The 23,880-nt window shown below is 43.1% G+C and overlaps 1 protein-coding gene across 1 annotated transcript; it reads right to left on the bottom strand.

The window, feature by feature from the left end:
• Positions 1-183: 183 nt before the first annotated feature.
• Positions 184-21,529, bottom strand: acot8 (acyl-CoA thioesterase 8). Its single transcript, XM_068048111.1, has 6 exons — positions 21,186-21,529; positions 16,330-16,466; positions 13,056-13,281; positions 10,271-10,428; positions 3,445-3,636; positions 184-2,691 (listed from the first exon to the last, which is right to left on the bottom strand). The coding sequence occupies exons 1-6, from the start codon at positions 21,476-21,478 to the stop codon at positions 2,573-2,575; spliced, it is 1,125 nt and encodes a 374-aa protein (XP_067904212.1). The 5' UTR covers positions 21,479-21,529; the 3' UTR covers positions 184-2,572.
• Positions 21,530-23,880: the final 2,351 nt, after the last annotated feature.

The raw sequence follows: 23,880 nt of genomic DNA, 5'->3' as shown, positions 1-23,880 counted from the left end.
CTTTCCCGCCACTGACAAAATCCGGAACCAAGGTCATGACGCTGGATTTCTGGGCAGCCACTTCCACTGTGATACTCAGTCCCCCCCCACATCACCATTACCACTTTAAACTGCCACACTAAATTCTGCCCTATGCTTTTGTAAATTGTCAATGGAATAAAACCACAATCAACACCCCAGGCATGACTTTAATAAATATTTTACTTTTGCAAATCAGCTGCATTTTTACTTGTATTGGGATTCTTTACACTGGAATGTACAAATGTACTACATACTTCCCCATCAATTTAGTCACTATGAATTTTAATTCATACACTAGATTTAACATTTTTTCTAAATTCTTTCTTGAAAAAACCCCTGAACCACAGCATTAATGTGAAATAATTTTCTATAAAATCTAACAAAATGGAGTACCCCAGCAGCCTAGCTAGTGAAGGCCTTTGGTGCATTACCATTACTAAGTCATGCAGAACATGAGGTTCAAGATTCACTTCTTGGCCAGTGTTAAGTTGGCTGATCGCAGTCAAGGCCAGTTTGGCTGTTAATGTTGATGGTCCTGGTAACAGGAGGAGGCATGAACAGCAAGCTGAGACAGGATTCCTACTCCTGCTTGTGACTCCAGCAGGGAAATGTGCATGTGGAGATAGTAAGAATAGGATAGGGTTTGGACATGACATTCTCTGCCATCAAAGAGCTTGCAGACACTCAAAGAATGATCATTTACAGAGATACTGGACGGTAGCTAATGCCCATACAATTGTAATCCAGCACCTCAGAGGATGGAGAAGTGTGAGAAATTTGACAAGGCAGTGTCATGTGAAGTCACAGCCATATCAATCAGTTGACTGCTCAGGGCAATGCACAGAGTGAATCATGACCAAGTATAGCCTGTAGGTGATGTGGGGAGGCACAGATATAATTTGTATCTTATTTATCAGAAAATTTGCATGTCTTTGATCCCTGAGCAATTGCTGGAAGTGGAGAACCTCTTTTAGGCTATGTGGGGTGTGGGGGAAGCTTCCCTGATTTATACAACACTGGCAGTTGCCGATCTCAAGTCTCCCACAAGAGCAAAGCATCGGAGAACTGGCAGTAACCAGGCACTCAATCTGCAGCTACTCTAGCTGCAATGGAATGTTGGAAAGGCTGATCAGCCCCTTGTAACAACAATTTTATATAGTGCCTTTAATGTAAAAAGTTCCAAGATGCTTCACAGGAGCATTATAAAACAAAATTTGACACTGTCATATCAGGAGATATTAGGGCAGATGACCAAAAGCATCAAAGAGATAGGTGTTAAGAGTGTCTTCAAGAAGGAAAGTGAGGCAGAGAGCTTAGGGCCCTGGGAACTGAGGCCATGGTTACCAATGGTGGAGCAATTAAAATCGGGGACGTTCAAGAAGCCAGAATTGGGTGAGCACAGATTATGAGGGTTGTGGAGCTGGAGGTGATTACAGAGGTAGGGAGGGGCAAGGTCAGAGAAGGATTTGAAAGTAAGGATGAGAATTTTAAAATCAAGACATTACTTGACCAGGAACCAATGTAGGTCAGTGAGCACGGGGGGATAGGTGGATGGGATTTGTGCAAGTTAAGGCACAGGCAGCAGAGCTTTGGATGACCTTAAGTTTACAGGAGGGTAGAATGTGGGAGACCAGCCAGCAGTGTGTTAGAATAGTCAAGTCTAGAGGTAACAAAGGCATTGAGAGTTTCAGTAGCAGATGCACTGAGACAGGGGTAAAATCAGGCAACATTAGATGTGGAAGTAGGCAGTCTCAGTGATAGCTCGAATATGCGGTCAGAAGCACATCTCGGGGTCAAATAAGACACCAAGGTTGCAAACAGACTGGTTTACTCTCAGACTAAGAGGAATTGGTAGCTAGATAACAGGGCCTGATTGGATAGGTCAGAAGGCACAAATCTTCGGGAGACTACAGCAAGATTCCAAGTGGACCCTGCATTGGTCAGCTGGGAGGCCAGTTTGCCTTTCAGTTTACTGACTATCCACATAACACAGGTTGAAGCCAAATAAATTCTAGCCACACCCTCCATGGCCACGATCCTTCAGATACAGGGGACAGAGATTCTTCCCAAACAAGCTCAATAGGAACAATACAATGGATGACAAGCCTGGCACATTGAACTGTAGCTTAATTCACGTGCCTTCAGCTGTACTCCCAGCACTTGTGTTGGAATGCACCAGAGCCCCACACATTTTTTGTATCCTCAATCTTAACTTTATATCACAATTAAATAGCAAAACTTAACATGAGAATTTTGGAATCAGTGGAGTTTATCTGCTGTAAAGGCTGAAGAGCTGGGGGGGTCAAAATGGAGGCATTACACTGCCATCCTACATGAAAGGATGTAATTACAATGTAACCATTTTACATAGACACTTTTCATTGTAAATGTGGGCATAGGAATTAATAATGGAAAGGTTTTACAGGAAGTGCAAACATAAGACTTTTAATATACTACAGATGTTATATTACCTCCTGGCAAATTACACAGTGCATTAGATTAACATGCTATGAACACATGAGGTAAGTTAATTGGCAATTAACCTATTTTGTCACAACTTGCTTTCGTTGGGCGTTGGCTTCACATAAAATACTCCTTCTTGAGCACAAGAAACTGCTAAGACTCCATTTTGCTTCCAGAGACGACCCTGTACCAGACCTCTGCAGCCACCTGCAAATGGTACAGTGAGAAGATCAAAGCCAGGCACACATCACCTACTGTTGCTGTTATTAGAACCTCTGAGCATGAAGAGACTAATGCTTCTCTCCCTCCCCCATCCTATTCTCTCCAAGATCCTAGGAGCTCCATGAGAGCTCAGGTAGATAACAAATCATCAAATTTTTGCATTATTGTGTTGACTGACTGTTCTTTTTGTTGCTACATATTATACTGTTCACTGTTTCCCTTTAGGTAGTTGACACTGAATCAGAAGTTAGGACAGAGCTCCCTAGGAGTGTCTCCATATTTGAAAGTGTCCCTTGATTCCCACACAACAAACAAAAGCTGGAAAATCACAGCCACATGCGCACCCGAGTGCGCGTGCACACACACACACACACACACACACACACACACAACCCAGCTAACAAGATGGGCATACATCTGCACCTATGTAATGTCAATACTATTAATGAATTAATTGCTAGCTTTCTATCTTTATCTGGTAAGGGAACTCTTCTGGCCTCTGTCTAGCACTTTTCTGAATGGCATGGCTGAAATCAAGAACTCGCCCTGTAGTGAACTGAGAGTTCAAAGCCAGTCTCACCACGCTAAAACGGAGAGTATCCTTGCACAGATGTGCAGTGCACTCATTGATAAATTTTCTCTCCAAAAGTTATTTTGACATCAACTTTAAATAGTTAATAAATCATGCATGTCCAGCTCTGTGCAATTAGAAATATAAAAGAAAATGTGTAAACTCACCAGACCAGGGACTCTCACATTCGTATAACATCCACTCATCTGACCGGAATGGGGCATGGAACCACATAGAGTGGTCCAGGGATGCCATGAACTTTACCCTGTACTGCAAGTGAGGCAGTAATGCAGTTCTCAGGAAAGAGTAGTCGGAGATGTAGGCAGCAACACAGCAATGCAATTTCATGTTCCCTTCACCTAAAAAAAAGTTGCATCAGAAAGTTTGCATCTTAATGTTAAAATTATGACAAACTATAAATAGCTTGCATTTATATAGCACCTTCCACATCTTCCGGTCAATTTAAAATACCTGACAGCCAATTATTTACTTTTGAAATGCAGACACATGTTTTGTAGGTAAATGTAGTAGTCAATTTACACATAACATGGTCTCTCAAACAGCAACGAGGGGAATGGCCAGTTACTTTGTTTTGCTGGTTTGGGTTGAGGGAGGAATGTTGGCTAGAACACCAAGAGAACTCTCCTGTTGTCCTTTAAATAGATTTTTGGGATCTTTTACATTCACCTGAGCAGTAAGACAAGGTCTCAATTTAACATCTCATCTAAAAGCAGACACCTTCAAAAATGCAGCACTCCCTTCAGTATTCCACTGGTCAGCCTTGATTAAATGCTCAAATCTCTGAATTGGGACTTGAGGGAATACTATATGTCAGAGGTGTCATCTTTGATGAGACATTAAACCAAGGCCCCATCTGCTCTCAGGTGGTGTAAAAGATTCCATGGCACTATTCGAAAATAACCAGAGTGCTTCCAATACTCTGGTTAACATTTATCCCTCAACCAACATCACAAGCAGATTATCTAATGTCTATCTTTGTGGGATCTTGCTGTGCATGTATGGGCTGCTACATTTCTCCATATTGGAATAATAACTACATTTCAAAAATTGCTTTATCACCTGTAAAGTGCCTCAGGATGTCCTGAAGTTGTGAAAGGTGCAGGAAAGATCAAATGCGCATGACACATTTCCAAGCTGGTGTAGGAGGCTCTGTACTTGTTTGTCCAGTCTATTAAGATGATTTGGTTTAAGCTGTTTGCAGAAGCAATCTGTGAGTAACTTTTGGTGGTGAAAAGTTAACTCATATAACTAAATACTCCCCATTAAATGCAGTTTTCTTTCTAGCCCTGCACCTTTCATTTGAAATATTTATCCAAATATTGTACTAAACTTTCTGTTTACTGTGTTATGACCAAGGCGGGAGTAATGCACTGTTAATTCAGTCCCACTACTCCATAGGTCACAGCATTTTAGTAAAGTTTCCCACCTACTGGAAAATAGCCAAATTAAACACGATTGCAGGGCAGGTGATGTGTTGCAGCTGGAGCACGTGGGAGCTGGTGGACACCAATGCTAAGAGGATAATTCCCCCTTGTGGGGGAGTCTTGAACTAGAGGACACAGTTTAAAAATAAGGGGTCTCTCATTTAAGACTGAGACGAGGAGAAATCTTTTCTATGAGGATCGTTACATCTGTGGAATTCTGTTCAGAGAGTAGTGGAGGCTGGGTCATTGAATATATTCAAGGCTGAGTTAGAGGGCGACACAGTGGTTAGCACCGCAGCCTCGCAGCTCCAGCGACCTGGGGTCGGTTCTGGGTACTGCCAGTGCGGAGTTTGCAAGTTCTCCCTGTGACCGTGTGGGTTTCCGCCGGGTGCTCCGGTTTCCTCCCACAGCCAAAGACTTGCAGGTTGATAAGTAAATTGGCCATTATAAATTGCCCCTAGTGTAGGTAGGCGAATGGTGGGGATGTGGTCGGGAGTATGGGATTAATACAGGATTAGTGTGAATGGGTAGTTGTTGGTCGGCACAGATTCGGTGGGCCGAAAGGCCTGCTTCAGTGCTGTATCTCTCTATGACTATTGTCGCCTAGAATAAAGCACACCAAACCAGGTCTCCTTAAACAACAAAATTAACTATTAATTAATAAACCAAGTCTTAAAGAATGAGATAACTCGATATGGGAAAGGATTATTTTCAGACTTCTTATTCTTCCTAACCCTCATGTACACACACACACATACATTAAAAAAAAAAGGTTAACCAGTTTTAAAAGGATGTTTTGGATTACAACTGTTTCTTAGGAATAAGAAAATAATTAGGTTGTCACGTTCTGGTAGGATATCGCTGGGTCAGTGAAGTGTCCCACAGTCGAATAGTCACTTGAAGTCTCTCCACGTGAGATTGATGAACAGTCTGTGATGGGTAGGCGTTCACGGAACTTCGTCTGTAGCAGGCGTCACACAGATCTTTCAGCAAAGGGTGTAGCAACAGGTCTACTTGGGTTTTGAAATAGCAGTCTAGCAATAGAAGCTTTCTTGAGCCTTCAGGATCTCCCAAAACATAAGAGGCAACAGGAATCACTTGCAGCAGGGATTCTTCAGAGACTGGAGGCAATAGGAATCTGCTACCTTTAAAATGCAGGGCTTCCTCTCAGCAAAGCAGCTTTTCTTTACAGAGAGCACCAACTCCACTCTTCCTGGGTCTTTTCCTCTCTCCAGGCAGACCACAATTTCTTTTCACAAGAGAGGCAAGCCTTTTTCAGGGAGAGGTCTTTTTCCTCTGGTCTACAATAAACAGGTCCCAGCCAGTTTGTTCTGCCTCCTGCCTGTCCAGCTTACTGGTCTCCACAGTACAAAATTGAAACTGAAACTCTAACAATCAAGTCATGTGACCTGTCAGTTCTTTTGCTGTTTGGAACAGGTATCTTGCAGTCTGTCTCACTCAGTTCAAACACTTAAGTTTTAGCATTCAATGTTCACAGAAAATCCTTTTTCTCAGTCTTTTAAAAACACACAGAATTCTAAGCTTCCAGATAAAAAAACACTCTTGTGACAACCATTGTTTCAAACCGATAACCACAACAAATTTCATAATGGTCACTATAATTGTGAAAAATCAGAAAAAAAGAGATACAGTTTGAAACTATTCATAGAATGAAGACGATAGGAGGCTATCTGACCCATTGTGTCTGTGCCAGCTCTTTGATAAAGCTATCCAATTAATGCCACTCCCTTGCTCTTTTCCCATAGCCCAGTTAATAATTTGCCTTCAAGTATTTACTTAATTCCCTTTTGAAAGTTATTATTGAATCTGCTTACACCCAACTTTCAGGCAGTGCATTCCAGATCACAACAACTTGCTGTGTAAAAACAAAATTTCCTTGTCATCAGTAGTTCTTTTACCAATCACCTTAAATCTGTGTCCTCTGGTTACCATCCCTTCTGCCACTGCAAATCTCCTTATTTATTCTATCAAAACCACTCAGGATTTTGAACACCTCTATAAAATCTGCTCAAAAGAGAACAAACCCAGCTTCTCCAGTCTCTCCACATAAATTAAATCCCTAATCCTTGGTACCATTTCACTAAATCTTTTCTGTATCCTCTCCAAGGCCTTGACGTCCTTTCTAAAGTGTGCTGCACAGAATTGAACATAATGCTGCAGCTGAGGTTATAAAGTAGGGGTTCTCAATCCCCATCTCACACATTATAAAAATTCCACAAACCCTCCAACACAAATATTTTTCTGTATAATTAAGCATATATTTATTATTTTTGCTTTACTTAATATGATACTAAATGGGACCAACATTTACTGTATTTGAAAATTTAGAACTAACATTCACAACCAGCCCAAAATAAATCTGCTTGGTAAACAACAGCACACTGGAAAACAGACGCCCTCGCGTGCAGAATTGAGTGCATATTACTGATTGTTTTTCTGGCAACGACTGCAACGCCTGAAACATTGCTTTGCCCGTGACAGGATATGAAGGGTTTGTGGGAGCTCCAGTGTAGACAATTTTTAATATATTCCAGACATCTGCGTTACAACAGCACCTGCCAGGTGCTCAATTGCTCTCGGTACACCTCTGCATCACATCACAAAGTGATACACGATTCTAATTGGACAGCGTTACTGTATATCAAAGGGAAGGTCGGCCCTTTAGACCCTCCCTCTTTTCTATTTTAGCCTTGGGGTTTCTTTTCTGCAGCAGGCCTGTTTATATTTAAAACTCCATTAGTGCCATTTCACTTTCAAAATACATTTAATTTCACTCAAAGCCCATTCTGAGTGTTTTATTTTAACCATCTCAGTCACCAGCCATGCAGCAGACATGCTGTTGGTGATGCCCTGGCGGTGTTGCTTTCCTTCCCAATACCTGACAAAAGCTGGGGAGTGCATAGGCAGCCAATAGCGAATGAGAGTGATGCAGAGCAAGCCGGGTCTCCCCCCCCCCCTTCCATGTAGTTCTGTTTCAGCGGCATATTGCAGGGAGAAGCCTTGGCTAAAGTGGAGTCACTGTCACAGGGGAGGAGGCAGTCTGGATCCAGTGCATGGAACCTTTGCAAATAGCACAGGACAGTGATGGTGACAGCTTCTTCTCTCCCTCCTCCATCCCTCTTGCAATCCCTTGAAACCTTTGTGTGGACCCCTAGGGGGCTGTGGACTCTGTGTTGAGAACCCATTAGAAAGGTTAAGCGCAACTTCTTTGCTTTTGTACTCTATTTGTCTATTAATAAAGCCATGAATCCTATATGCTTCTTTAAAAAACATTCTTCTTTACTTGTCCTGCCACGTTCAAACATTTGTGTCCATATACCTCCAGGTCTCTCTGTTCCTGCACCCGCTTTAAAATTGTACCGTTTAGTTCATATTGCCTCTGATACTACCTACCAAAATGTATCACTTCAAACTACTCTGCATAAAGTTTCATCTGCCATGTGCCTGCCCATTTTACCAATCTATGTCCTCCTGAAGTCTTACTATCCTACTCACATTTCACTGCTTTTCTGAGTTTTGTGTCATCTGCAAGTTTTAACATTAGGCCCTGTAGTCCCAAGTCCAGCTTATTAAAATACATCAAAATGAGCAGTGATCTGGTACTGACCCTTGGGAAACATCACTGTATACTTCCCTCCAGTCTGAAAAATAACTGTTGCCATTACTCTCTGCATCTTGTCTTTTAACCAATTTTGTATCGGTGCTGCCACAGTCCCTTTAATCCCATGTGCATTAATTTTGCTTAAAAAAATCTATTATGTGATACTATTAAAACAAAGCTGGATGAATAGGTCCGTGAACTTACGTCAAGTTGTTTCGTCTGGTATAGTAAAACTGCAGTACCGAGTTTCCACAAGGATCATTCTTCAACAAACCAAGAACTGTAGCTCCCCCTCATGGCAAAATCAGTTTTGCAATGATCACATAGTTCTGCACAACGCAGTATAAATTCAGTTTTTCTAATTGTCACAAGTAGATTTCCTTCCACCCTTCATACATGCACACATGGGCGAGGCCAGGTAAATGGTGGGTGCTGAGGTCTAGGAGCGAGGCAGGGTGGAGACCCACTGATCAGCAGGCCTCAGGAACAAGCAGTATAGACAGCCAAAGGTAGCTGTTGGAAGCAATTTGGGTCTGTTATATCTTTGCTGAACTGGCTATGGACATCAAACTGTCACAAATGCTGCACCTCAGTTTAAAAAAAATTCCTTAAGAGAAACAGTGAAAATGCTGACTTGGTAGACAGCTCAGTCATGACTATACATTGAACCAATCAGAAAGCCAAGACTTTGGTCAAGCAAAAAAAAAAAATTCTATGTAGAACTGAAGAGATGATTCTCAAACTTCTTTGCGCCATATCGCATCTAGAAGTTTTACAGTCGCTTGAATCCCAACAGTCTGATGCTCGCAACTGTACTTAGGGGAAGGCAGTTAAGTTGTCAAACTCCAACTAGGGAAGAAGTCAAGGGCAACCTGGCATTAAGTCTAGCCTGTTATGAAGACCGTTTCTGCACAGCAATAACAGGATGGAGCCTTGAAATTCTTGGGGCCAGCACTAATGCAGTGGAGCAAAATCCCCATCTGTACATATCTCCATGCCCAAAGAGGGAGATATTGTCACCTGCATGAGCAGAGCCAATGAATCAGTGGTATCTAACTGAAACCGCTGGTAGGAACACCCAGCAGCACCATGCTGATCTAAGTGTGGAGGTGGCTATGGATCCTCAAAAGATTCTTATTTGCTCCAAAGTAAGCTGGTCTTGAGGAAGGTAATCGATCCCCTCTGGTATCAATTACATTTCCTTAGTAAAAGATTGAGGACTTTGTAAGGTCCTCGAGGGTTCCTGAGGCTTTAAAGAATGAAACAGTTCAAATTTCCCTTTCTTAGCTATGAAAATACTTGCTTGAACTGGGAAAAGGCAATGGAAAGACAAGGTGTTGCCCTAAATCCTCAAGTGGAAATCTTTAATGCCCTCCTTAAAGGCCTGAGTATTTAACTCAAGACTGAACTTACTCATTTTAGGCTTAAAGACTTCAATGCACTTCACAAAGTGCTTGGAGTACCATTTCTCTTTTGTTTGGTTCATTATTTTGTACAAAGCCTTACCGTCTTTGGATTTTTTTTTATATTGTGGTGGAAGTGGATCAGTAACGGGAAGCTGACTTATTTACAAGCAGCATATACATTTGAGGGAATGATGATCAAATCACAGTTTCTGACTGTATCTTGTTTTTCCACAGATAACTTTTATAGGAGTATCGCATATGTCAACCAATTCATACTGTGCCTGATTTTGTTCATTTTTTTAAATTAACCCTCCCTGTACCTCACACAGGTAGACCTCATGATACAGTGAGGCACATCACACAATCTTATTGGCTGGTCTCCATTCAAACTTGATGTCGTCCAGATTATACTTTTCTTTAGGAATGGGCTCAATAAGCAAATTCCCAAAGAAATGGGATATCTTTGCTCTCTCAACTCAAGTAAACAGAAATAATTCAGAAAGCAAGTTCTGAATCCTACCTATATAACCACGTGCTCGGACCCAGAAACGCTGTACAGGCTCCATGGGTACACGCCTGTAGTAATCCGGTGGATTTATGGGTTTGATTTCAATTGGAACCTCCTCAGCTAATATTTTCGTCAGACCCATTTTATAATTCTCGGTTAAATCTGGATCTCTAAAAATAAAGAAAGCAAAACAAAAACATAAAATCATGGAATAATGCAATCACAAGACATTTCTGAAACAGGAAGGAACTTGAAGGGGAAGACAATCAGTTTGCACTGTTCTCAAAAAATAAAGGGCTGGATTTTACCAGCTCTCTGGAGATGGGCTGGGAGGCGAGAGGCCTCGTAAAATGGCGATGGAAGACGTCAGGAGGGGAGTCCCGACATCTTCCCGCCACCACGGGATATTACCAGGAGCAGGAACTTCAGCAGTGCGTCGGCCCACCAACCAGAGCAGGCGGCCAATTATCGGTCAGTTCCTACCCCCACTGGAATTTATCAGCATTGGGATGGGCCACCGCTGCGTGTAAGGCCACTGCATGGAAAGACTGCCAGGTAAACCCTGTCAGCCTTCCATTGGGTACCTGGCTGGTGTGTTGGAGGGAGTGGGGCTCTTTTATGGTTGCTCCATGGCCGACAGAGGGGCCCCCCAGCAGCAATGGCTGCCCCATTCAAGGGTGCCTCAGCATGGAGGTACACAGTTCTTCCTGCAGCCTCAGCAGCAGCCTCCAGTATAAGTAGTGCTGCCAAGGCGCTGGCCCTCTAGGAGTCAGGCCGCCATCCTTAGCTGGACAGCAGTGGCCTCTTAATTGGCTTCTGCCAGTAAAATGCCACTCAGGATCCTGCTGCCTGCCCACGCGGGGTACGGTCCCACTTTCAGTCCTGGCTGTGGGACTACTTACCTTCTTGAAAAATTCTGGCCAAAGAGTCTGAAAAGTGTAACAACGACTAGTAGCAATACTACACAATGACTGGCTTATCGTGCAAATGCTTAATGGTTATTAGCCACTAGTTCAGTGGTAGCACTTTAAGTCAGAAGGTTGCTGGTTCAAGCCCGACTCCAGAGTCTTAAGCACCTAGCCCAGGCTGATAGTTCAGTGTAGTACTAAGGGAATGCTACACTGTTGGAGGTGCCATCTTTCAGATCAGATGTTAAACCAAGGCCCACTCTGTCCTCTCAATGGATGAACAAGATCCCATGGCACTCTTTGAAGAGGAGGGCGTTCTCCTGATGTCTGGGCCAACATGCATTCTTCAAACAGCACCACCCAAAACAGATAATCTGGACATTTATCTCAGTGTTTTTTTTAGAAGCTCTTTATGTAATTGTACCAAATTTCCTTATCTGCTATTTAAATAGAGGCATTAACTTATTTAAATTGGTACAGTATGTGCACATTTATGCAGTAACATTTCTGAAAACAATTTCTAACCTCCACTAAATTATCTTATACAAGATGGAAATGCAGCATCTTTGCTTTTTCCTTCTATTTCATTCACTTTCTCTCCCCTTTAATTGCTGACTATTTCAATGTCATAAATCATGAAATTTCTAAAGTTCCTTTTTTTTTTGAGAGACCTAGAGTACAAGGAAAAGGATACAAGGACAAGGAGCTGTATTTATTCAGCACCTTACTATATCTCTCAAACGTCCCAAAACACTTCATATATAGTGAATTACTTCAAATGCAGGTGATTCACATAAGCAAATATGGTAGCTAGTTTATGTAGAGTAAGATGTCATTAGTAATTATGAGAGGAGCGTTTTTTCAGGGTAGTATTAGCCAAGCGAGGAATGTTGAAGAGGACATCAGGAAGCCTTCCTGCTCATCGTTATGCCATTGAATCAACTGAACCACTGAGGAATACTTGGCTTCAGTTTTTCATTTCATTTGAAGGTCAGCATCTACAACAATGCAGTACTGCACCAGATTATGAGCTAAAGAACTGAGAAAAAAGATGTAAATTTCAATTCACAAGGAAAAGAACCCACTAATGGAAATTGTCTCAGGGACAATTGAGTAAGACAGTGTGTTGTAAAAGCCAGAATTGTAACAAAGGGGGTATTGTTCCATGGTGCCAATACCCCTAAAATATCTCACCAAATGAGCAATCTCCTTTTGAGTACACAGGTAAAAACTATTGGAAACCTATTGGAGTATGCAGGGCCTTGTAGCCAAGGGTGGTTTTGGCCTCACCGGATGTTCATGCAAACATTCTTTCCAGCAGGATTAATTAAAGAGGAAGTCAAAAAAAAAAAAGAACCTTGGTTGCTTTTCCACCCCTCCCCCCCCCCCCGCCACTTTGGCCACAGCATTGAGGCCAATTTAGAGTACATCCAACTGCTGTCCCAGATATCAGTTAATTGAACACTAGTCTGCATTCCTTAGTACTACACCAGCAACCAGCAATGTACACTCACTGAGGATCAGAGCAGCTAACTCATAGCGATTTGTAATTTTTTTTAAACAAATTACAATGCCTTCCTAATAATTGTGCCAACTAAGGGAAGATATTTGCAGTAAACTGGCATTGTGTGTGAAACTACGACTACTTTCTGTACAAAAATGAAATACTTTTAGAACTGTTTTCTGTGCAGATAGTAGTTAGGGAAAAAGCTAATAAAATGTTACCTACTTAAGAATACAGCAATTTCTCTTTAGACCACTGTCATTTGGAGATGTACAAAACCTATTATACAAGGGACACGATATTTTGAAAGTTTATGTGGATTGCGCCATTCGTACATGAAGCTGTAAAGAATATGTCTTATTTCAGTGCTAGTGAACTGCTATACCTCAAGTATTTTTCAATTAGTTCCCCTTGGGTCAATACATTTTCAGGGGCAGGAACCACAGGCATGGTAAATTGGTGCTGAATTGGGCTCTCCATTTTCTTCTGGAAAGAGGCCTGGCAAATTAGAATCGGGTGCCCATGCTGGACGGCTTTCACCGAACGGACAGAAAAGCTCTTACCGTCCCGAGTACGATCCACTCTGTACAGTACTGGCACATTGGGATCACCTGCAGTAACAGCAAAACACAATGTCAAGGGCTAGGGCCAAAAGGTAATGATGAACTATAGCAAGACATAAGTGGTTTTAAAAAAGACAATCCTCTGACCATAACTCTGTGCTTTCCATATTTAGGAGTGATTGGTAGAGAATAGATCATTAGATCACATGCATAAAATTTGGTTGTTTTATTAGTTAGTTAAAAGATTGTAAATACTAAACGGAGGGAATGTTTTGGGAGAACATTCAATCACCAAGGTACAGTCTCCACCTGAAACACTATATTTTCCCTTTCAGACAGATGGATTTGCTGCGTACTTCCAAAATCTTCTGTTTTTACTTTAACCGCAAGATGTTTAATAACAAAGTCTTCAGATAAAATGTGGGATATTGTTCAGCGATACAAGTTAACTTTCCACGACAAAAAGTTACTTACAGATTGCTTCTGCAAACTGCTTTAACTGTTCCTAATATAGTGGACAAACAATGATAGTGCCTCCTACACCAGTTTGGAAATGTGTAAAGTACATTTGATATTTTCATGGTGTATTCAGGAAAGATGTATAATTAATCCTGGAAGATTCAAAATAGCCAATCTAAATGCTTAAGACTATCTGACTGGATACTCGGAATATAACTATCCCTTGCTGTAGAGTGCACATTTTAGACAACTAATGTTAATTCCAATTGCTAGATGGCATAGGTGCTACATGCAAAGCAGGAAGGTGAAAATTCCTTTTTATTTTCCCTGTCCAGTGTTATTCCTTGTAGTGGCAAGCAGCTTACATGTAAATCTCCTCTTTAAAAAAGGACCAATGTGAAGTACATAGATGATCAAGATATGTAGAACATTTTATTTTTCACATCACAAAATATAAAGCTTCTATTTTTTAGCAAGTTCTTGAATGGATTTTAAACTTTGGGATGCTGTTGGTTGGAGGTGCTTCCAAGAATACGCAAAACCTGCAATGGCAGACACATAGCTCGAACAATTCTCTGAAGAAAACTCACTGCAGGCAGACAGCAGCTGTCCATCTTTACAGCTCCGATTTATTTCCAGGATCTGCAAATACTTTCCTTTATATTGCGATTTTAATGTAAAAATACCCTCAGGAGTGCCACTGAAAGCTTATGGATGGAGCCAGGAACAGGGATGTTGGTTGAATAGACGAGCTTCAAGAGGGAGAAAGAGGTCGTTGCCACTTGTGTGGGCATGAGCACGTGTGTACACACTGGCGAACTAGACAGCTTCAGACTGACAGAATAAGCTGAAGTAAAGGCCTGCTACCCGACCTGAACCCGACGGGAACAGACGACATGTGTCGGGTTCAGGTCCGGGTCGGGTCGCACTTCCGGGTCTGGCATTCGCGCTCGGGTCGGGCTTGCTCAATCACAGATAAGTGGCTCCACTGTTAATTTAATTTTTGGACTGCAAAGGTGGTTTTGCTGAAGGACTCATCACAGAATATACAGCATCAATTCATGGTGGAAAGAACAAAAGCCCTGCACTGCAGATTATTTCACCTTCAAGTACCTTTGCCTGGCACTTCCTGGGGACGGGGTAGGGTGGAAAGAATTTTGCATCGATCTGTGGTTTTAGCAGATCTTCTGAAGTTACAGCAGTCAATCAAGAGAGCCCCAGAGGAAGATTGGGCCCGGCTGCTTGTTGCTCCCCATCCCTCACCCTGACTGATATGAGTGCTCCACGAATGCATTCATGACCCTCTGATTGAATGGAAAGATTAGTTAAAATTAGTTACTAGTTGATCTGCTGGGAAAGTTCATATCGCTGCTGTTTTATTTGCTGAGCATTATAAGTATTAAAATTTATGCAGTTTCATTTCAATTTATATTAAAGAAAAGGAATATCCTACCCTCCCCCAAAAAAATGTCTGTCCTCCCTTCTCCTTTCCCTGTGCCCTCTTCCCACCACCAAAAAGGATGTCAGCTTTGGTCCTCCTGTGAAAATAGATCAGAACTAGTTTTCAAGTGTTAAATGGAATTCTCATTTATGGAGCAATCCAGTCAGTTCAGCTATCTGGTATGTAGTATGAAACAGTTTTCTTATAATGAAGAAATGTTACCCAACTGCAGTAATTACAGATTTTACTTTCCAAAACAGAGTTATATTGAAATATCTTTTCAGCTACATGACAACATACAAACAGGCCATTTGGCCCTTGGTCCAATTAATCCATTAGTCCATTTATCCTGCACACAAGGAGGAATCCTAACCCCATGTGCCTGTACTTTTTCCATATCTTCTTTCCCCTTCCTTAGCCACCTAACCTATTACAGTATCATCTGCAAATCTGGACACCATTCCCTCTAATCCTATATCAAAACAGTGAAATAGGAGTGATTACTAAGGATGAAGCATCAGCAATTATAACTAAAGCACTTCTGTAATGGCAGGGGCAATTTGAAGTTTTGAAATATCAACATCACACAAGAAGCAAACTGAAGTACAAGCTTTTCCTTCTGCTGGTGCCAATATGCTAAATACGTCATTGCTTAACATTTAGATTAGATTAGAGATACAGCACTGAAACAGGCCCTTCGGCCCACCGAGTCTGTGCCGACCATCAACCACCCATTTATACTAATCCTACACTAATCCCATATTCCTACCAAACATCCCCACCTGTCCCTATATTTCCCTACCACCTACCTATACTAGTGACAATTTATAATGGCCAATTTACCTACCAACCTGCAAGTCTTTTGGCTTGTGGGAGGAAACCGGAGCACCCAGAGAAAACCCACGCAGACACAGGGAGAACTTGCAAACTCCACACAGGCAGTACCCAGAATCGAACCTGGGTCCCTGGAGCTGTGAGGCTGCAGTGCTAACCACTGTGCCGCCCCAACATTATAGAAGGCAACAACTGCTTAATGATGCAGACAGGAGAAATCCTCATTTCTGTTCAAAGTCCAAAAGAGAATTTTCATGTGAACAGAGCCAATAATGGCTCTCAATTTCTGGTGCACCATAGTTCAGTTTTCATAGCAACTTGAGTGGAAACAAAACCAACCAGTGGAGAAGTTCACATCTTACCTGCTCGTACAAAGTAACAATGCAATGAATGAGCAAAAACATTTTCAGTCACAGACATTGCAGCAGCTACTAGTGCCTGGCCAACAATCTGTCCACCGAATAACATGCGACTCCTTGGGATCCAGTGATGTGTTCCTCTTTAAAAAAAAAAGGACACAGCATACAGTGAGATGCAATCACAATTTAAAATAAATCTTTAAACGCCCTTATCAATTTCTTCTTGTTGAAAGGATCACAGATACCATATCTTTGTATTGTTCACCACAAACAAACATATTTTCATGACAGAATGCGTAGAAAATTGTGTCGGGTTGTCTTCATTATAGGATCAAGGATTTTTCCACAAACTACCTTCACCTGATTTAGAAATTCAATTGTAGCTCAAATTACATTAAGCTACCAGCCTCAAACAGGATTTAATTCTCAGGCCAGTACAGAACCACGTTAAAAAAAATATTCTACAATCAATGTCAACTATACTTTTCTTTATTAGATTCTTTACTCTTTATTCACCACTGATTATAATTTTGCTAATCTTCCTCAGTTTTAAAAAAGTTATCGTTATTTTTATTCCATTTATAATATGAAAACATATCTGCTGTACTCAACTTGTGCTTTTTCCTCCTTCTCTCCTGAATTCACAATCTTGCTTTGACCGATAGTGTGCTGGTGCTAGCACTCACCCATAACCTAAACCAAGCGAATGTATAACCCTGCATGGTGAGTTTCAGTTGGTGTTCAACCATGGTGGCCATTATAAATACATGCTCCAAAAGGGACCATGGGATGACAAAAATGACAACCCTGATTTCTTGCCCCCACCCCGCCACTTCAAGGCTGGTGGCTCCAACTGCCCAATGAATTTCACTAAACTTAATTTTTTGAGATCAGTTTCTTTGTAGTAATTGGCCTGAGATTTTCAATGCCTCTACTTACGTATAACAATTATGGTTTGACATTAAGTTGAAGAGGTACTTATCCCAGTGCATTGGTTCACACTTGATTAATTAAAACAGCGTCGGGAGAGTTGATGATAGGCAACATCGAGTCCAAGAAAAAGCTATTTTAGACAAGTCAAAAATGCCAAAAACAAGGTCCAAAGTAAATATAACACTGCATCATTACACCGATGAAAATATCTGTATTTGAGATTCAAGTATTTTAGATACATAATTTAAAGTGCATATATTAAAATGTGTCCATCAAGGCAAGAGATGTTGGTGTTACTGAATGGATCTCTTCCTGAGGCACAAGCACCCAGTGTCAGCATCAAGGTCATGCATCACACAGCAATGCAGCGTAAATCTTTGCCCAACACCTCAATCCCAACCTCTGAAGAACACCCCTTCCTACAATGATACTTTTCCCATTCCTTTCACTCTGCAGTTAAATGATACACGTGTCCCTCTGCTCTTTCATTTCACTGACTCTACTTATGTCCAGCATGATTTTCACTACTTTAAAACCAACAATAGTTGATACCAAATTTCACCAATTTATTTGGTCCTTTTATCAATATCTCACTGCAGCTTCGAGTCTACTGGAGAATTAACTAGACCTATTTTAGCATCATTCGAAAGATGGCACCTCCAATCACACAGCCCTCACCCAAATAGGCTAAATGGCCTCTTTCTGTACCTTAAATTTAACAACTCTCACTGTACCCAGTGCAAGAGGTTCGACTGGGCTGGACAATGCCATATCTTTCTTTGGCCTCCTTGTCTCGAGATACAATGGGTAAGTGCCTAGAGGTGGTCAGTGGTTTGTGGACCAGCACCTGGAGTGGCTATAAAGGCCAATTCTAGAGTGACAGACTCTTCCACAGGCGCTGCAGATAAAATTGGTTGTCAGGGCTGTTACACAATTGGCTCTCTCCTTGCACTTCTGTCTCTTTTCCTGCCAATTGCTAAGTCTCTTCGACTCGCCTCTCTTTAGCCCCGCCTTTATAGCAGTCTGCCAGCTCTTGCGATCGCTGGCAACTGACTCCCACGACTTGTGGTCAATGTCGCGGGACTTCGTGTCGTGGTTGCAGACGTCTTTAAAGTGGAGACATGGACGGCTGGTGGGTCTGATGTCAGTGATAAGCTCCCTGTACAATGCGTCCTTGGGGATCCTGCCATCTTCCATGCGGCTCACATGGCCAAGCCATCTCAAGCGCCGCTGGCTCAGTGGGGTGTATATGCTGGGGATGTTGGCTGCCTCGAGGACTTCTGCATTGGAGATATGCTCCTGCCACCAAGGATTCTCTGGAGACAGCAAAGATGGAATGCGTTGAGATGACGCTCTTGGCTGACATGCGTTGTCCAGGCCTCGCTGCCGTAGAGCAAGGTACTGAGGACACAGGCTTGAAACACTTGGACTTGTGTGTTCCGTGTCAGTGCGCCAATTACCCACACTCTCTTGGCCAGTCTGGACATAGCAGCAGACGCCTTTCCCAGGCACTTGTTGATTTCTGCATCTAGAGACAGGTTACTGGTGATAGTCGAGCCTAGGTAGGTGAACTCTTGAACCACTTCCAGAGCGTGGTCGCCAATATTGATGGATGGAGCATTTCTGACGTCTTGTCCCACGATGTTTGTTTTCTTGAGGCCGATGGTTAGGCCAAATTCATTGCAGGCAGCTGCAAACCTGTTGATGAGTCTCTGCAGACACTCTTCTGTGTGGGATGTGAATGCAGCATCGTCAGCAAAGAGGAGTTCCCTGATGAGGACTTTCCGTACTTTGGACTCCACTCTTAGACAGGCAAGGTTGAACAACCTGCCCCCTGATCTTGTGTGGAGGAAAATTCCTTCTTCTGAAGACTTGAACTCATGTGAGAGCAGCACTGAGAAGATGATCCCAAACAATGTAGGTGAGAGAACACTGCCCTGTTTCACGCCACTCAGGATAGAAAAGGGGTCTGATGAGGCACCGCTATGCTGAATTGTGTCTTTCATATTGTCATGGAATGAAGTGATGATACTTAGTAGCTTTGGTGGACATCCAATCTTTGCTAGTAGTCTGAAGAGACCACGTCTGCTGACGAGGTCAAAGGCTTTTGTGAGATCTATGAAGGCAATGTAGAGGGGCATCCATTGTTTGTGGCATTTCTCCTGCAGCTGGCGAAGGGAGAACAGCATGTCAATGGTGGATCTCTCTGCTCGAAAGCCACACTGTACCTCAGGGTAGACACACTCAGCCAGCTTCTGGAGTCTGTTTAAAACGACTCGTGCGAAGGCTTCCCCACTATACTGAGCAGGCAGATTCCATGGTAGTTGTTGCAGTCACCGCGGTCACCCTTGTTCTTATAGAGGGTGATGATATTGACATCGCGCATGTCCTGTGGTACTGCTCCCTCGTCCCAGAACAGGCAAAGCAGTTCATGGAGTGCTGAGAGTATAGCAGCCTTGGCACTCGATTATTTCAGGGGTAATGCTGTGCTTTCCAGGGGCTTTTCCACTGGCTAGAAAATCGATGGCATTACTGAGTTCCTATTTTGTTGGATGCTCGTCCAGCTCATCTATGACTGGCAGAGACTGGGCTGCATTGAGGGCGGTATCAGTGACATCATTTTCCCTGGAGTACAGTTCTAGGTTGTGCTCCAACCATGGGTCCATTTGCTTGCGTTGGTCAGTGATCATTTCCCCTGATTTAGACTTGAGGGGAGCGATCTTCTTGATGGTTGGCCCAAAAGCTCTCTTAATGCCATCATACATTCCTCTGATGTTTCCGGTGTTGGAGCTAGCTGAAAACGGCTGCACAGGTGTTGGCAGTAGTCATTTGCACAGCGCCTGGCTGTTCTTTGCGCGGTGCTTCTGGCGGCTTTAAGTGCTGAGGATGTCAACTTGCTGGGGGCTTTCTTGTAGTTCAGCAGTGTAGTGCGCTTAGCGGCTATGACAGGTTCCATCTCTTCAGAGTCTGCATTCTGCTTCTCACGTTTGCGAAAGGTGGTCATTGCTGAGTCATAGATGGCATCTCTGATGTGGGCCCACTTGGTCTCTGCATCCCCTGCAGGAGTGTTTTGATAGGCTTTTTAAAGTGAATTAAGAAACTTTTGTGACAGCTGTGGGTAAGAAATTCTGTTAGTGTTGATGCACAGGCGGCCCTTCTGCTTCAAGTGATGTAGCTTCTTTGGTTTGAGTCTAACTTTGCTGCACACTAGGGAGTGGTCGGTGTCGCAGTCTGCACTGTGGAAGCTGCGTGTGATTTGAACACTGTTTATGGAGGCTCGCCTTGTGACGATGTGATCTTGGGTATCTCTGTGAAACCTGGTGACAGGGTTTAGTTTGAAAGAATGAGTTGTTAATGCAGAGATTGTGATAGGTACACGACTCTAGCAGTCTCTGTCCATTCTCATTCATCCTTCCAATGCCATAGCGCCCGAGGCAAGAGGGCCATGAGTCATGGTCAGCCCCAATCCTGGCGTTAAAGTCCCCGAGCAGGACAAATGTTCAGTATTAGGAATGCTAATGATATTATGGAGTTCCTCGTAGAACTGGTCTTTAACTTCAGGTGGGGAGCAGAGTGTTGGAGCATAGATGCTGAGTAGCTGTACTGGACCAGAGGCAGTGAGCAGTCGGATGGACAGTGTGTGTTCCGAGCCATTTGTAGGTGGCTCTATTATGCTGAGCAAAGAGTTTCTGATGGCAAAGCCCACTCCATGCTGTCTTGGTTCTTCTGGATCCCTACCCTGCCAGAAGAAGGTGTAGTCTTGCTCTCTTAGGTGATCCGCTCGCAGGGAGGCATATCTCCTGAAGTGCTGCAAGGCCCACATTGAGTATGTATATATATATACACACACAATGCCATATATCAGACACTAATCGAAGGCACTGGTTGGGAATTGACTGGCAAATCACAGTCATGGCCTAACCTACCTGTACAGGTCTACCTCCAGTCGCTCCAAGTTCAAGACACTGGTAACTAACACGCTCCGCAAATTTGCACTGGGAGAAGACGAGGTCCGGCCGCCGGTGGGGATGATGGCCCCAGAGGCCAGACTGTCCGAGCGGTCATCCCGGGCCCCGGAAGCCGGACTGTCCGAGCGGTCATCCCGGGCCCCGGAAGCCGGACTGTCCGAGCGGTTCCCCCTGGCCCTGGTCTCGGAAGCGGGACTGTCTAGCGGGTCTATCCGGCCTTCCTGCTCTTCCCGTGGGCCGACAGCCGCCATTTCACCGGCACGACCAGCTGCTCCACGGCAACAGCGAGTTTCTGAGTGACATTCAGATCAACAAATCAGAAGTGAAACCACGATGCCCTCACAATGACCTCTTATTCCACCCAATCAGTTATACGAAGGCGGATCCAGCTGGTGAGGAGCTCCGCCCACGTGGAGCTGGAGAGTATGCCGCAGGGCGGGGCCATGGTAGGCTAACAAATAGTAACTCAGGAGTTCCGGGACTGACCACTACACCATCCTGATTGGACAATTGCTATGTAGATCGGCGGTTGATTGGTTGTTGATGTGTCCTTCACTGTGATAGAAGATCCTGTTGGGTGCTGCTGAGATGTTTGCAGATCCTTTGCAATTTGAGCTGATTTTTCAACTGAGTGGAAGTTTGCAAATTAACGCAAGGTTGCCAATTTAATTCTGGGCTAAAACATAATCTTAAAAATTTGCACTGTGCAAGAAAACAATGCAGCTTGTTATTACTGGAATGGTGCGTGTTCACAGCCATGGGAGTTCAGACACTGGAGGGGTTTAAAATTGATAAGGAGGATACTACTTATTTTGGATAAGACATCAGGACCGGATGAGATGCATCCAAGGATACTGAGGGAAGTGAGGGTGGAAATTGCAGAGGCACTGGCCATAATTTTCCAGTCTTAGACTCAGGGTGGTGCCAGAGAACTGGAGAATTGCAAACGTTACACCCTTGTTCAAAAAAGGGTGTAAAGATAAGCCCAGCAACTGCAACCCAGTCAGTTTAACTCCGGTGGTGGGGAACCTTCTAGAAAGAATAATTCGGGACAAAATTAGTAGTTGCATGGACAAATGCGGGTTAATTAAGGCAAGCCAGCATGGATTTCTTAAGGGAAAATTGTGTTTAACAAACTTGCTCAAGTTTTTTGAGGAGGTAACAGAGAGGGTTGATGTGGTGTACATGGACGTTCAGAAGGCGTTTGATATAGTGCCACACAACAGAAGTGTGAGCAAAGTTATAGCTTGTGGAATAAAAGGGATGGTAGCAACATGGATACAAAATTGGCTGAGTGACAGGAAACAAAGAGTAGTGGTTAATGGATGTTTTTTGGGCTGGAGGAAGGTTTGTAGTGGAGTTCCCCAGGGGTCAGTGTTGGGACCCTTCCTTTTCCTGATATATATTAATGACCTAGTCCTTGGTATACAGGGCACAATTTCAAAGTTTGCGGATGATACAAAACTTGGAAGTATTGTGAACTGTGAGGAGGATAGTGTAGAACTGCAAAAGGATATAGACAAGTTGGTGGAATGGGCAGATTGGTGGCAGATGAAGTTCAATGCAGAGAAACGTGAAGTGATTCATTTTGGTAGGAAGAACGTGGAAAGGCAATATAAGATAAAGGGTACAATTCGAAAGGGGGTGCAGGAGCAGAGGGACCTAGGTGTATATGTGATAAGTCATTGAGGTGGCAGGACAGGTTGAGAAAGTGGTACATAAGGCATACAGTATCCTGGCCTTTATTAATAGGAGCATAGAGTACAAGAGCAAGGAAGTTATGTTGAACTTATATAAGACACTAGTTTGGCCTCAGCAGGAGTATTGCGTCCAGTTCTGGGTGCCGCACTTTAGGAAAGACGTGAGGCATTAGAGAGAATACAGAAAGGATTCACGACAATGGTTCCAGGGATGAGGAACTTCAGTTATGAAGATAGATTGGAGGATTGTCTTCCTTGGAGGAGATGGCTGAGAGGTGATTTGATCGAGTCTTCAAAATCATGAGGGGTCTGGACAGAGAGAAACTGTTCCCACTCATGAACAAGGGGCACAGTTTTAAAATAATTGGTAAGAAAAGCAAAAGTGACATGAGGAAAATCTTTTTCATGCAGCACATGGTTAAAGTCTGGAATGCACTGCCTGAGTGTGGTGGAGGCAGGTTCAATTGAAGCATTCAAAAGGGAATTAGACTGCTATATGAAAAGGAAGGGTTACGGGGAGAAGGCAAGAGAATGGCATTTAGTGAATTGCTCTTTTGGAGAGCTGAGCAGATATGATGGGTCGAATGACCTCCTTCTGTGCTGTAACAATTCTGTGAATTCTGTGATGGTTTTGAACTGAAAAGGGTGGCACTGGGGTGATTGACACCTAAAGGGCTGCCTAACCCATGAATAAAATAGTTTTATACAGACTTAAAGAAGAAAAGTAAAACAAAATCTGGAACTTATTGTCATGATCGGTTATACTGTTTACATCTGGCTTTGCCCAACAGTCATGGATAGCCTGTAGCAGAAACCCTCTGCAAGGCCACCCAGATGTGGACATGATCACAGAAGAGAGCCAGACAGCCAGAACAATACTCTCCTTGGAAGAAGTATCTTTCTATGTGATCATAATCAACCTATTAGTTATGTCTCAGTTGGTGCCACTCTCA

This window comes from Heterodontus francisci, chromosome 16 (assembly GCF_036365525.1).
Source record: "Heterodontus francisci isolate sHetFra1 chromosome 16, sHetFra1.hap1, whole genome shotgun sequence".
Taxonomy (NCBI): Eukaryota; Metazoa; Chordata; class Chondrichthyes; order Heterodontiformes; family Heterodontidae; genus Heterodontus; species Heterodontus francisci.
The sequence above is the reverse complement of the archived record's forward strand: the minus strand, read 5'-3'. Positions and strand labels throughout refer to the sequence as shown.